This window comes from Corylus avellana, chromosome 5 (assembly GCF_965113065.1).
Source record: "Corylus avellana chromosome 5, dhCorAvel1.hap1.2, whole genome shotgun sequence".
In the NCBI taxonomy this organism is placed as follows: domain Eukaryota; kingdom Viridiplantae; phylum Streptophyta; class Magnoliopsida; order Fagales; family Betulaceae; genus Corylus; species Corylus avellana.
The window spans coordinates 25289453-25304800 of NC_142494.1; the positions used below are offsets into that span (position 1 = coordinate 25289453).

The following is a 15348-nucleotide window of genomic DNA, read 5'->3' on the forward strand; positions in this document are numbered from 1 at the left end:
AGTGGACTATGACTTAACCAACTTGAAGGAGTGCCTATAATTTATCAAATTCTAAATATAGCTCTCAGGTAGAGAAACTACTATTGTGGCTCTCGCCCTTTTTATTAGGGAAAAAAAAAAAGAAGAAAAATCATGTATAATGTATAACATAATTAAACTGAACTAGTCATCAAGAGACACATGGCAAGCAGTCAGAAAAAGCACCATTTATAACGCACCCATCTACCGGCCCGCCGTGAGAAAACAATCGACCATTCCCTACTCCGGTTCGCCTTCAAAACCCCAAACACCATATGAAGCGCAAGAAATGGTCGGAGATGGAAGAGCAGACCCTTCTGACCAAGTACTCGGAGCTCCGAAGCTCGGGAGCCTTGGCCAAGCTTAAGACCCGGGAGAAGAAATTCAAGCCCGTGGCGGACCACGTTAATGCGGTACACCACCTCCAGGACCCAGCTAGCTTTCCATTCAAGTGGACCTGGCGGGACGTGTCCATCAAGGTCCAGAACATGCGCCACCAGTACCTGGGCGTGAAGCAGAAGATCCGGGTCTCCAAGGACGAGTTCAACTGGAAAGATGGGGAGAATCACTGGGTTAATTTCTTGAAGTACAAGGAGGTGTTTGGGGACGTGGAGCTCGACGCCAAGGGAAAGAGGCTGTACGAGAATATTGATGTTTTTGGGGATTGTGGGGATTTGGGGTTTGGGATTGATTCAGAGGATTTGGAGGAAAAGGAGCAAGAAGATGAAGATGAAGATGAGGGTAAAGAAGATGAAGACAACGAAGAAAATGACTGTAGTGGTGGTGATGATGTCAATGGTGGCGGTGGTGATGGTGAGCAAATTGCGAGGAGTGATGGTGAGTTTGTAGGTGAGAGGGGAATTGGGGAAATGGGTTTTGCTCGGATGAAGAAACCGAAGAAGGGTTTGGGAGTAAATCGGAGATTGGAATTAATGGGTGCAAAAGTTTCGGAGTTGAGAGATGTGGTGGTGAAGAGGGAGGAGAGGAAAAGAGAGAGGGAGTTTCGGCGAGAGAAGGGCGAGGTAGAGAGGGAAGAAAAAAGGAAAGAGGCGCATTTGAGGTCCGTGAAGCGGCAATATGAAAGAAAAGAGTGGTTGGAGAATAGGGAATCGGAGTTGGAAGAGAGGGAGTTGATGTGGGCAAGGAGGGAATCTGAGAAGAGGTTGAGATTGGAAAGGGAATTCGGTGAAGAGCGGAGGAGAAGGATGATGATGGAGGAGGAGAGGGAAGAGGAGGAGATGGAGTGGAGGGAGAGGATGGTGGGGTTGCAGATTGAGCATGAGAAGCAAATGATGCAAATGCACGCCGAGGCGTGCCAGAACCAAATGCAGGTTCTCGGGGTGATGGCTCGGCTTGTTTGTCAGTTTTTTGGGTCGGCGAGTGATGGGTTGGGTGGTGCATTGGGAGCGTTGCCGCCTCAAGTTTTGCAGCATCCGGGGGGATTGGGCGATAACGGGAAGCCTGATGCCAATTCGCCTTCTGAATTCATGTAGACTGTAATTCTAACCCTTTTTATATATACCAATGTTGTAACTCTAGAGACATGTTCATTACTTGAATTTTTTTTTTTAATGATATGTGGTATCTTTGTAATACGATAATTGGAATGAATAGATTTTTTTTCCCCCTACACCTTCTGTTTTTCAAAGGAGAATCTCAATCCAGTATATTGCAACTCTTGTTAGCTTTGTTTATGAATGACGAAATAGACTCTCAAGCTGCACTTCTTCTGGACCATTTGAACTTTTCTTTTTGTATATTATTTTAGTAGCTGAATTCTTGTTATATTAGTTCAAAACCTGGATAATGCTCAATGGATGTGACTAGTACTAAATATGCTTGAGAGGGGAAATCAGTTTCCTTAATAAGCTGTATTGTAGTTTACTGCAATCATTGTTGTCTTTGGTGCTATCAATAGGAGTCGTTTCTTGATGCAAGTGGTAGCCAATGTTTTTATGGTACAAATGCGGAGCTTTGCTTCATGTTTTGATTTTTTGAGAAATGAGAAGATTGTAATTTTGTTCAAAATAAAGGAATATATGAAGTAACGAAGAAATAGGAAGAAACTAAGGTATCAGTTTAATGCCGCAGAAAGAGGCAGTATTCCACAGGGTAGAGCTTTTTTAATTTCCCAAATCATCCAAAAGGGGCAGGCAAAGAGTTATGCTTTTGGGGTTATTATTTGCATCAAGGTACAAGGCAAGAAACCCTTATCAACTTTGGTTTTCCTTTTTCTGGTTTTGGTCCTTAGTTTATGCTCCCATTAGTTATTGTGGAAACCAGAGGAGAAAATGAAGATATTTAGTTTTTCTCGAGAAAGTATTAATCTTTTGAGAAATCTTTTGAAAACCAATTCGTTGAAGCATCGAGTTCATTTGATAATGCCTTTTGGGGTTTGTTTTTTTGCTTTTTAGCAAAAAAACAAAAGTATTAATAAACAACTTCCAAATACAAATAACTCATAAAACACTCAAAACTACTTCACCTTTATATCACACCAGAATACTTTTTCAATCAAAAACCCTTTTTATCAAACGAACCCATTCATTGTATCAGGAAACTGGAAAATATAAAGTAATTTTTCTTCTTTACTTTATCATGTAGCTCATTTGGCTAGTAACCACGTCTCATGAAGCGGAGGTTACTAGTTCGAATATCCCTTTCCTCTTAGGGCCAATTACTTATTAAAAAAAAAGTATGTATATGTCATTTTTGGAGGTCCTTCAAATGATGCTTTATATTTTTGTTTTTGTTTTTTTGTTTTTCCTGGCTTTTCAAATATAGATGAACATTATTTACTTTGTATTATGAACCCCTCCTGCTATACCTTGAAGCATTAAAGTCCTGACCGTCACATGCAAAAATCTTTCAGATAACACTTTTGATACATGGCAGATGGTATGGTGCATTATGATTCGGTGTTCATAGTTTAATGGATTTCTCTTTTTGCTTATTGATTTGATGTGGCTGAATGCAGATATGTGGATGCTTTTTGACAGTCAGCATCTAGAATTTTATGGCTCTTTGATAGGTTAATAATGCATCTATTTTTTAGCTTCATCTTCATCTAGAATTTTATGGCTCTTTGGTAGATCAATAATGCATGTATTTTTTAACTTCATCTTAGGCATGTGTGTGTGCGGCGGGGACAGTTCGTTGATTCCTGAAGTGGTAATTTCCTCTCTAACTTCATTTTAAGCTGCTAAAATAGTCTTATTATACTATTTTCAACCATCTTTCCGAGACATACACCAGAAATATCCTGATTGCTGTAAACCCACTTCAAAGATTACCACAACCAGCACCACATGGAGCTACCATCTAAGAGGCCTCTATGAATTTTGAATTTGACCAAAGTGTGAGGTATAATGAATTTAGAACTTTGGAGGAACTTAGCCTGAATTTTTTTTTTTTTTGTGATGGTTTTTTATTTAATTTCTTGGCATAAGAGTTAAATTGGGCAGATGTATGTTGGCACATAAACATGTAAAAAGCATTTAAGAGATTTACATGATAGTACAAAATTGAAAAGATTTTCTTTGTATGCAGACTGAGTGCCTTAGCACCATATTGCTTGGCCCAGGCATTATTGGGTTGCGTTTACGAGAAATTGGACCCTCGCAAGTTTGTGGTTTTAGTCTTGCAGATTTTACCTTTTATTGAAATTCCTACGGAACAGAACTTGCTCAAAGCTCCTTGCTTCAAAAGCATCCTAACTTGAATGGTAAGTAACACAAATATTTTTATACTTGCAAGGATTCTTCTTTTGTTATGATTTGTGACATCTCACATTTCCTTAGTAATATGCCCTTCATTTTTAATGCTTTTGCTCTCTAACCATATTAAGTTTTATCTTTTCTTTTATTGCTTTGGGTGGTTGGTGGACTATGAAAGATTTGAGGAAAAAAAAAGTTTTGGTTTTCTAAGTTACCAAAATTGTCTTCCATTATCTCCTTTATAACGGTTTACATGTATGAGTTATAACTAATTACAATTGCTAACAAGAGGCTAAGTTATACAACCATAACAAACTATATCAATCTATTAGTTAGTCTTTACATAACAGAAACACACTGACTATCCCTTTCCTTGTCTTGATCCTTTTACTGCTCGTCCTTATCAACCTTATCTGACAACTGTGGTTGGCTCATATACTAGCCTAAGATTACATCTTCCGGTTCTTCAAATTGAGGATTGAAGGCATTTGATTGATTTGTTTGTAAGTGTAGTTATCCTATGTCTTTTGTATTGGATAGTTTCCTGCATCCAAATTGTGAGTACTGAAGCTTATTTTCAATATTAAATTAGTTATTACATGGCAAAATATTCTAAAAGATGAATGCGATTTCAGAGCTATCCTTCCGATGAGAATGAATGAACTTTTTTGTTAACTGATGTTTTTTTTTCTTCCTATTGTATTTCTTGAATTAGGATATGACGCTTTTATTCAAAAAAACTTGCCTTCATTTATACCATCCGTCTTTTCATATATTTTTGTATGTTGATTGTTAATGTCTAATTATATTTGTCCTCTGTAGTTATATAATGCTGCCATAGATCTGTTTATGACTTTTGAAATTTATGTACCTCCATATTGTTAAGAAATTAATGTAGATTATAAAATTGTTGCGGTATAGATCAAATATGCAACCCTTCCTTTATTCTTCAAGTTTTTGAATGCTGCTCATGCCCTTTGCTCAGGTGGCAAAAAGGTGGTATGGAGATGAATAGGTCTTGGTTTTGAATCTTGCCAATGATCTTTGAAGTAAATAGCATCTCCTTCGTCCTAAGAACAATGAAAATGTGGGGGTCGGGGTGGGGTTTAAGTCATAAGATTAATTTTGGTGTATGACTGTGAACCACGCCTCATGAAAGAAGGATCACTAGTTCGAATCCCTTCTTCCCCTTCCCTTGTGTGGACATGTCAAAAAAAATAAATAAATAATAACAACCAAGTCTAACGTTCAAATTTTACCAATTAAAAATAGGGAGAAAAAAAAAATCTGAAATGCACTTAAGTATGCTATGCTTTCAAAATAAATAGAATACCTCAAGGCTCAAGTTAATAAAAGTCTGCTTTCGGATATCCAAAGACAATTCCTAATGTCTTTTTGACAGGTATGCACGAGATTTTCATAACTAATACACATATCTGCATGTCTTATCCAAAGCCTCAAATCACTCGCATTAAGTTAAGCTTGGTCAAAGAATTTATTATGATTTTAAGATTATGGAATGATAGAACAGTTAGCCAAGAAGTGGAAAATCCTTTGATGGCAAGTTCCGCTAGACTCTTTTAAGTTTCTTATTTTATATTGCTGAACAAATGAAGGGCTTATCTAGTTATCCTATACATTGTTTCAAACCATTCATGGAGAATTCCAAAGTTCCATGCTCCAACATAGGTTAGAATTTTTATATTCCCATGACATTGAGGTTAACCTCTAGGCACTTTAGAAGAGGGAATCTATTTCTAGGAGGTTTATTTTATTTGAAAAAGGTTGGCGGGGGATGGTGGGTCAACATTAGTGACTTCTTAAAAATTTATCACTTTGGACTTTCATAGTCTGATGTTGGCATCTATGCATTCCTTGGTGTATAAAGCTCGTACTAAATAACTGATGCTGAATTCCCTTCGTTACACATGGAGAAAGCTAATTGTCAAGAATCACTGTAAAATGATTAACAAATAGGTAGGAATCAAGCAAATCTATAAGATTGTCATAATTGTTGCTGTTGTTTTTTGTTATTGACTTGGTTAAAATTTTATCAACCAAGTAAGTCCCTGATAAGTTGGCATCTCACATTTAGAACTAGTTGGATTTCCTGTAGCTACATTTTTAGGAGATGATATGTCGGAACCAAATCTTGATTCATTGCGAATTGGTCTGCATATTGGATGTTACATGTCCGACTTTGATTGATCTTTAGAGGCTTATCAAAAAAAATATTGGTTGTTACATGTAATTGTAGGAAAACTAAATGAACTGGGCAGGTAACCTAAGAATTCAAGGTCATTTCCAACTTCGGCTTTTTACAATTTGCTTTCCAGATTATGTGGCACAGGACAAAAGAAGAACAATTGCCCTCCTGCCTGCATATTGATCTTGACCAATCAATCTAATGGAATATCCTTATCTATTTTACTAAAAATGGAATGAAATGATCTTGTTTTGTGTCTCAGTTCAAAAGAGATGTCTTGAGCAATTGGAGAAGCACTTTGATAAACAGATTTGATCTTCACCTTTTAATAAAACTTCTTATTACTTATCAAAAAAAAGATTTGATCTTCACCGACTCAATTAAGGTATTACTCTTTGTTCTATTAGACAACAAAGATCGTACTTTTCACTTCGTTTAAATAAGAGTTGTACCCTTAAGGAACATTTGCTCGATGATGGTCTATCCAGCGTATAGCTCAGGGTCATCAACTGAAACTACAGATGCCTACTCATGTGCTGGCTGGTCCAGTTAAATCCAATTTGATCTGCCTTAGTCTATACCTATACGGGTAGTTTTATTCCAATTGGTTCAAGGTAAGCAGCTGAAGCTGCTGCTGGGGGTACCTATCCAACTGTCTCTGCCACTAGTGGAACTCTTCAGTCATATGTCCAACTGTCCAACCAGTAAACTGTCTGCCCTTCTGCTTCTGCAATTGGAAATAGGTTTGAGGTCAACTGTACAGTAATCGGTTTAAACTGCCTGGTCAACGTTCATCCCTTCTTTCCTTTTTTTTCTAGGAGCTAAAGTATGCAAGCTACCTAAGTAGTCTGTATACACTAGGTACTGTCTTCAAGTGAAACATAAATTCCATGTTTAACGGAGTCTCACTGGCCAACAATGGAGTTTCGTAAAGTCTCACCACCAAAGGGAAGAGGAATCACACCTTAAAAAGATAAAATTTCATCTCAATAGTTTAGTAAAACTAGAATAATTCTCAGTCGTTTATTTTGTTCATCAGGTACAAAGCATTATATAGGCTACCTACTTATTCTAGTAGAATTAGGATAAAAGACAATTGCTGACTAAAGGATAACATAGAGGATAAAATAGAATGATACAAGTCTAAAACAACTAGTGCTACTACGAAAACACCATTGTCTTGCAGGGCCGGCTGAATGCCTAGGCAATCAATGAAATAAGGCCCTAAATAAAAATAGTATAATTAAGTTTCCTTTTATAAATAAAAAATTAAAGCTCCAATTATGACAAAAAAAAGTTAGTCAATGCTCTTTAATTAAGGCCTCAATTATGGTAAAAAAACAATACTATGGTAAAAAACAATATTATGACAAAAATTTAGTTAGTGCTCTTTGATTAAGGCCCCAATTATGATAGTTACTAAACTCATAATTTCACGTAAACTTAACCACTATATTGGCTAAGTTTGTCCATTAAAATAATTTTTAGACTAAAGTAAATTTTGTTTTGTGCAAATTCAATTCTACATAAAAATAATTATATGTAACTTTTTAAATCACCATTTTTCTCATAAGGTTAAGATTTTGAAAAAAGTAGTGATTTAACATAGTATCAGAGCTAAAGGTCCTGAGATTGAACCTTGAGTCTGTCAATTCACCCCATTTGAATTAAATATTCTACGTGTTGGGCCTTACTCTTAAAAAAAAAAAAAAAATTGAGCCCACACGTGAGGGTACCATTTATCCCATAAGCTTAAGCTGATAGAAAAAAGGTAAATTTAATCACTTAATCATTACTTTAACACTCACCCTCACGTGTGGGCTCGAACTCCCTTTTAATAGGTGAGGCCCAACACGTAGAATAATTAATTTAAATGAGGGTGAATTAACAGAGTCAATGTTTGAACTCAGAACTTTTGGCTCTGATACCACGCTAAATCACCACTTTTCCCATAAGCTACTTTTCCTATAAGCTAACTTATGAGAAAAGTGATGATTTAACATGGCTCAACACAAAATATGACATGTTGAAATTAAATGTCTCCTAATAGAGATGAATTTTGTAAGTCATTTGGAAAAAAAATTAAGGGCAAGAAGAATGATTTAAAATTAAACATTTAGATATAAAAAAATGGCTTTACGTAAGTTTGTCGCCTTAGGTTTTAAAATCTATTAAGCCAACCCTGTTGTCTTGATAGGAGTCTTCAAGAAAACAAATCCTCTTGGGAATTGAAAGTATGAAACAACCCCTCTTGTAAATGGACTTAATTCTGCCAATCGACCTCCCCTTTTAGATAGTCTTTGTGTAACTCAAGTTCCATTCTTGTATGACCACTACTACCAGAAAAATAAAAGACGAAGCATAAAAATTGAAGACAACACAATAAGCATAACATGGTTGTAGGTAATGAACTCTGTATTCCGTCATATTCTGCATCATTATGATATAATTATTTTACACTCCATAGGAAATGAAAATAGTTAATCAAAGTCAAAATGCATATGCTAAGTCAGATAACTCCTAATGCACTCCTTGAATAGTAAAAAGCAAATGAGGATTTCGAGGGCAAGACAAACATCAGACTGGCTGGCAGCCAACTGTTGGTCAACTGGATGGTAGTTAATTTGATAATGGGAAATTCAGGGCTAAACAGACTATATCTGACCTGTTTGTTATTGAACAACCCTCATTTTATTCATTAAGATAATTTTATTGTTTTCATATAATTGTAGGTGGGATGATTCATACCAGTTGAAGAATGTCAATTCTGAATGTGACTAGGACTGTTTGCTCCATAATCAGCAAGAAACAATGAAGTCATACATTTTTTTATATTTAGACTCTGTGAAAGCATGACTGTTAGATGGTAGAGGTTTCAAACCAACCAGTCCAAATGAAACTGATTCACAGCCATAAAAAATCAGCCTAGTATTCTACAACCGTGCCTTTTCAATATGGATGCTGAATATACCATGAGAAAGTAAAACCTTCAGATATTGCTGGGTGAAAAGAAAAAAGTGAACAAAAACAAGTAGCATGAAATGTCCTATCTTTATGCAGAGATAGTGTGCAAATTAATGTGTTCTAATTTTAGAATTTTTCATGTGATTGGTTCGTCAGAGTATGAAATCATTTTTGTTGGCACTGTACATCATTTATTTTTTATTAGATACTGCTGCAGAAATTTGATGTAAAATGAATAATTCTGGAACATTTTATAAACGAATATATCTTATCCTCTTGTGGTGGTTTAGGTCAGTTGGGAAGAAAGCAGAACCTCAGAGTACATATCTTTATATTCAATTGGCAAGTGAGCTTTCATGTCAAGATTCAAGGTGCTTGCATTTTCCATAACTTATGGTCATACTTTTTACCTACCAGCCTCTGCCTCATGTACAAACTTGATAGTGAAATATTTGGGACCTTGATAATCTTTTCATATTTGTCATTAAATATGGGTGGCCATGCGCTTTCCCTCCCATGTTTCCCGAGTTTATTGTTACTTGCAATGTGGAGCAGGAGAATCTTAGACAGTGTGGATGGATACATTTTGTTACTTCTTACTGATGTTTCTATTTATTTATTTTCTTAAGAAACTAGATTCTTTTTATTTGTTTTTATTACTTCATGAGCTATTCTTAAATATTTAGATACACCCAAAAAAAATCCCACCATCTACTTGACTAAAATCTGAGTATTGGTTAGAGAAACGCTTTTGAGGTCTTTTAGCTAGTGATGGTTGCTTGGATTTTAGTAGCAGCCTGTTTTCATGCTCCCCTGGTTTGTGTTCTCTCACTGGTGGGTTTGAGGTTTTGATCTAATTGAGAATTCTTTTCTTCTTGTTCAAGTGTGTTTGTTTCCTGTGCACCAGCTGTAACTTTGCTTTGGAAAATGGAAGGAATGGCTTGAAATCCTACTGAGCAGATGATGTCTTTGGGGAATCTACTGGAATTACTTATGATGAGCTTATGTATCACTCTATCAGCCATACATATAGACTTTGGCTGGACAAGACCCTTCCTGGGGTTTGTTGGAATTTTGAACATGCGCTGTTTGGATCGAGGAATCAATTACAGTGATGTGCCAACTCTCGTGCACACTTAGTTATTAAATTAGCCTCTTTTTGCCTAGTGTTTGAAAGCATGATCAAAGATTCTTGTCTTTTTTCTTTTTTCTTTTTTCTTTTAAGGATTAAGAGTGACAAAAATCTCCTTGTAAACCATTTCCCCTCTTTTGAATAAAAAAATAGGCGTACGGTGATGTACATTTCAAACAAGAGAAAGCCTGGTTTCCAGTACATTTCAGTTTGAACAAAGCGAACGATATTGGGATGATTGGATTCGGCCAAAACCCTCCAGGTACTTTTTGCCTGAACTTCTCGCATGGCTGGCACTTGGCAGGAAAAGGGCCTACTAATTGGCGTTTTGCTAGATGGGTCTTTCAAAGTCTATTTATTTTTATTCTTCTTCATTTGTGAGATTTCACCTTAACTCTCCATTATATTTATCTGGAGATCATTTTTAAGATTCAATTATGATTTCTGTCCTTCTCTCTTTTTATTTAAGTTTTTCATATCCATATGCATATTTTCTAATAGACATTTGTAATAAAGCGGGGGAGAGAGAGACTTTAGAACTCCTACAGAAAGAAAACCAACAATTATATGGAGAGAAGAGAGGCAAATTGGGCATTGGCTTTTTTGTTTTGTTTTGTTTTTTTTTTTTTTTTTGAGAGATAATGCACCATAATTGTGGGTTCTATGTGTGCGTGGCATTTCTAATACTACTATTATTTGGGAGCCTTATTCTACTTTGGGTCTTAGGCAACTGTCTCCCTCACCTAATTATTACTTGGGTCATGGACCTATACCATTGTTAATACAACAATGACTTCATGCCTAGAACTAGAAGGGAGGGAGAAGCCCGCAGAAGTGGTAGAAGGTTAGAAAGGTTTGTCAGAGGTACCGACAGAACCATCTCTAATGCCTAAGTGAGTATGAGGAGCTATGAGGAAAGGTAAATTTAGCAAAGTGAAAGCAGGAGAAAATTATGTGTACCTAGGGAGTTAAGGGGCCTCCTCTCTTTATATAGATCTATTGTTCCCACTTTTTACTCGTGGGACTCTGGAGATTCCTGCTTAAATCTCGTTATAACTATGGGTGATTTCATCCTGAGAGTATCAAAAGAGGTTATTTAACTTAGTCAAATAGTTACTTGATGTTATAACTATACAAGTGGATGCAACTGTTGCCTCTAATCACATCTGCAACTGCACTCTGTGATTATCACTTTTATGTAACCACATTCGGTCGCCTAGGCATGCAGTTATTAACCTCTATCCGCGTAGTTATTGAAGGCAAAATCGCACCGCTAATTGCCTATTAAGTAATGGACATTTAACGCCTATTTTAATGTTTTGAGCATTCTTTGGGCCTATTTTTTGAAATTGTTTTGTGCTTTTTTATTTATTTATTTATTTAAGCTTTAGTGTTTTTGAGGAAACTCATACCAAAACGACATCATTATGCATTTGCATATGAGATTAGTAGTTTTTTCCAACCACATCCGCATGCCGTTACGCAGATCGTTTGTACAATCCTACCTAATATGGAGAGGAGGAGGAATCGTGTGTAGTACACCTTATTGCTGTCTAAGTGCTCATCGGCCTTAGTGTAGGCCACCTCTCAAGCTAGGGCCTATGCCATTCGTTTGGCTATTGGAGCCGGACTTATTCGAATCGTCTTAGCGAGACACTCTAAACCCTTTGGCAAAGATGGTCCAACTGTGGTGGAGCCCAAAGGTCCTTAATTAGGTAGATCATGAGGCTTATTGGCCAATTGGTGGTTGGGTAATGGGTGCACCACTACCTAATCCACATCTATCTCTAGTTTTGAGTTGATGAAAAATGTGGTTCAAAGTTATAAGCAAGGAACCTAAGTACGTATTTCTTGATTCGGATAGGAGTTGACTATTGAGCACGTTTAACACAGACAAAGTTTATTTTGATGTCAACATTAAATTTCACTTGCTGTCTGTGTTTGATTTAGCATAAGGAGTATGAGGAAACATGAAAATTTCTTACTGCCCATTAATCTATTTAGTAATTTCCCGAACTTACATAGGAGAAAAAATTGTTGATAGTTTGTGATAATTAATTAGGTAACATGAGAAGCTGTGAACATTAGCTTAATTTGGAACTAAAGCTTAATTTCTGTGATATGATTCAGATTGTTTGGAGAAAATCTTTCAGTAGATAGACATTTGTTTTGGCGAGGAAAGATAAGGCAAGGAAAATGGAAGTTTTTAAGAACAGAATTTAAGAGAAACGCAATAATAACCTTTTGGCACCTACAAAAAAAAAAAAAAAAATTAAAAAAAATATATTGGCCCTTATTTTTCTGCTAAAGACAAACTATGGGTCTTGATTTTAACAAAAATGTTCTAATTATTTCACAAAGGTTCTAACATGTTGCAGAAAGTGTAATTTAGTCAAGAGTGGGGTAAGGAAAAGTGTATCTTTAGTATTTAATAAATAATAATAATAATAATATAATAATAATAATAACCATTTATTAAATCATCACCTTGGTTTATTTGACCCTATTCGTACTATATATCGATCTCAATATCTCCACAGTATGAAATGGACATCTAACTTCCTTTCATGGTAAACGAAAAAAAAAAAAAAACAGAATGATTAATTTATTTGTTAACATCTTCAATATATATTTTCTTTAAGATAGGGATAGGGATGACAATTCTTTTTCATGTGTTAGGTTAGAGTTGTATCGAAATATATATATATATAAAAGACTACAAAGGTTAATCATAATTCAACCAATTTAATTAAATAAGTTAAACCCATAAATTCTAATAATTCAACCAATTTAATTAAATAAGTTAAACCCCTAAATTCTAACTTTCTATTTTTGTATTAGGTTCGCAAGTCATGTCAATAATTTTCTGTCATTATGTTGCTTGTCAAATCTGAGTCGTGTTGAAACATAAATATAAGACTATATAAGTCAATGATAACTCAACTCATGTAATTAAACGAGTTAAACCCATTAACTCTAACTCTCTATTTTTGTATTGAATTCTATTGGGTTCGCAGGTAATGTCAAAAACTATTTGCCATTATGTCGCATCATATTCGAGTCGTATCGAAACATGAATATAAAATTACATGTCAATCATAACTTGACTAATTTAATTAAACAGGTTAAATCCATCAACTCTAACCCTCAATTTTTGTATCGGGTTCGTGTTGGGTTCATATGCAATGTCAAAAACTGTTTGTCATTATGTTGCGTGCCGAATTTAGATTGTGTTGAAGTATAGATATAAGACTATATAGATCAACCATAATCTAACATATTTAATCAAACAGATCAAATTTTTAAACTTTAACCATTTAATTTTGTAGTGAATTTATATAAAATTTATTTGTCGTATCAAAAATTGCTAAAAAAAAAGCTTGTGGGGGAGGGGAGAGAGAACGACGCAAAAATGCAAATATTGTAACAAGGAAAATGACGTATACTAAACAGTACGCAGGAGGAGAGTCGTTGGAGAGAGCACCTTATCCTCTTAACTGTAGAACAGTGTGACTCACCTAAACAAAGCAAAACAACCGGTCCAAGTCAACCAACTTCCCCCATCCCCCACTTCCTCACAACTATATCTGCGCCCATCCCCTGCTTTTTGCTTCGACTCTCTCTCTCTCTCTCTCTCTCTCTCTCAAATTTCTTTCTGCATTTTCTGAAAAGAGGGAGGAAACACAAGACAACAATGAGAAAACCATGCTGTGATAAAGAAGGCACCAACAAGGGCGCTTGGTCCAAGCAAGAAGACCAAAAGCTCATCGATTACATCCGAACCCACGGCGAAGGCTGCTGGCGTTCCCTCCCCAAGGCTGCAGGTTTGTCATTTGGCTTTCTTTTTCGTTTTTTGTTCTTTTTTCATCACCTTATTAATTAATTAACTTGTTTCATGTTGATTCATTATAGGGTTGGATCGCTGTGGCAAAAGTTGTAGGCTAAGATGGATAAACTATCTCCGGCCAGATATCAAACGTGGAAACTTTGGTCAAGACGAGGAGGATCTCATCATCAAGCTCCATGCCCTCCTAGGCAATCGGTATTTTCTCTCAACTTCTCTTTTGACATATCAATGCATGTGCAAACACGTGTATAGTAGGTGGTAAATTTTCTAACAAACGGTTATGGTTATGTGACCGTTAGGTGGTCTCTGATAGCCGGAAGGCTACCGGGACGGACAGACAACGAGGTAAAGAACTACTGGAACTCTCACATCCGGCGAAAGCTAATAAGCATGGGGATTGATCCAAACAACCATAGACTAAACCAGATTCCGCTCCGGCCGCCACCCAAGTGCGACGTTTCTGCATCCGCAACGTCCTCTGAGTCGACTAATAACGAGTGCAAGCCATCGCCACCGCCACAGCCGCAGCCGCAGCCGTTGAAACCCTCTGTCAATAAAACGACCGATAGGGTTTCTGACTCTTTGGACTTGAATCTTGATCTCACAATTGCATTTCCTTCTCCTCCGGCCACCTCCGCGGAAGAGAAGCGACGAGTTTCAAAGACCAGGATGACAAAGCAAGTGGAAAGTAGTGAGCCTGTTCCTACCCTCCTCCTCTTTTAGACAACGACGAATTCTTAGATCAAATGATATCATCTTCTTACTTGCCTATCCTGGAATCGGAGAAAGCAAGAATGTTCATAAGTGCGAACTGTTTGGATGGAGAAATTTTTTTTTTTATCTTGGTACCGGCAAACAGCAGCGCATTAATTAATACAACCAGACGTGGGCTGCCAAACCGCCGATCATATCAAGTTTATGGATGAAATCTATTTGTTTGAATATATATATATTTATATATATTACTTTTGTGTAATCTTTCAGACTGTACAGCTCAGAAGAATAGCATATAAATGGGAGATGGAGTACGTACGAGTCCAATCAACAAAAAGAAAATTGATGACGGGTCTTTTCATTTGTATTCCAGAGGCTCCAAACTAATGTAGGATGATCTTGGGATTATGGTGCATATGTATATGTTATTCTGTAGCACAACTACTCGTGATTGATAATATATATTTATATTTATGTTTCAACTTCAGCAACCATTTGAATTTAGCCTCTTAATTCTTGGCGCATGATTTGTTGCTTACTGTGATTTTAATCAACATGTCTTTTCTTTTTTTTTTGCTAAATATTGTGGAATATGTGAAGAGAAATTAAATAAAAAAAAAAATTCCTGAAATTGAATTACTTAGGAAAGAGAGTGGACTGAAAAAATGTAAATGTTTGGTATGAAGAAATAAAAAAAAATTATTTTGTAGTAATTTTTTATTTAAATAATAATAAAAAGTAATTAATATAA

General features: G+C 36.1%; 2 protein-coding genes across 10 annotated transcripts; both read left to right on the forward strand.

Moving 5' to 3' along the window:
* Positions 1–204: 204 nt before the first annotated feature.
* Positions 205–10384, forward strand: LOC132180517 (uncharacterized). Of its 9 annotated transcripts, XR_009440169.2 has the most exons (5): positions 205–1507; positions 3568–3742; positions 4720–4783; positions 9195–9275; positions 9812–10384. XR_009440169.2 is itself a non-coding variant. In XM_059593382.2 (3 exons), the coding sequence occupies exons 1-2, from the start codon at positions 294–296 to the stop codon at positions 3737–3739; spliced, it is 1386 nt and encodes a 461-aa protein (XP_059449365.2). In that variant the 5' UTR covers positions 205–293; the 3' UTR covers positions 3740–3742; positions 9812–10384. The 9 variants fall into 9 exon arrangements, 5 of the variants coding, with proteins under 5 accessions (XP_059449365.2, XP_059449364.2, XP_059449366.2 ...); XR_009440168.2 differs by lacking the exon at positions 4720–4783 and having other exon boundaries at positions 9789–10384; XR_009440167.2 differs by lacking the exon at positions 4720–4783.
* Positions 10385–13660: 3276 nt separating this feature from the next.
* On the forward strand, positions 13661–15079 carry LOC132182302 (transcription factor MYB3). The gene is made up of 3 exons (XM_059595506.2): positions 13661–13860; positions 13949–14078; positions 14183–15079. Exons 1-3 carry the CDS (start codon positions 13731–13733, stop codon positions 14604–14606), a joined length of 684 nt encoding a protein of 227 aa, XP_059451489.1. The 5' UTR covers positions 13661–13730; the 3' UTR covers positions 14607–15079.
* Positions 15080–15348: the final 269 nt, after the last annotated feature.

Coding starts and splice junctions, on each gene's coding strand:
- LOC132180517 (XM_059593382.2), top strand. CDS start 294: ATGAAGCGCAAGAAATGGTCGGAGATGGAAGAGCAGACCCTTCTGACC. Junction 1,508..3,567: donor AATTCGCCTTCTGAATTCAT/GTAGACTGTAAT, acceptor CTTTGTATGCAG/ACTGAGTGCCTTAGCACCAT.
- LOC132182302 (XM_059595506.2), top strand. CDS start 13,731: ATGAGAAAACCATGCTGTGATAAAGAAGGCACCAACAAGGGCGCTTGG. Junction 13,861..13,948: donor TTCCCTCCCCAAGGCTGCAG/GTTTGTCATTTG, acceptor GATTCATTATAG/GGTTGGATCGCTGTGGCAAA. Junction 14,079..14,182: donor CATGCCCTCCTAGGCAATCG/GTATTTTCTCTC, acceptor TGTGACCGTTAG/GTGGTCTCTGATAGCCGGAA.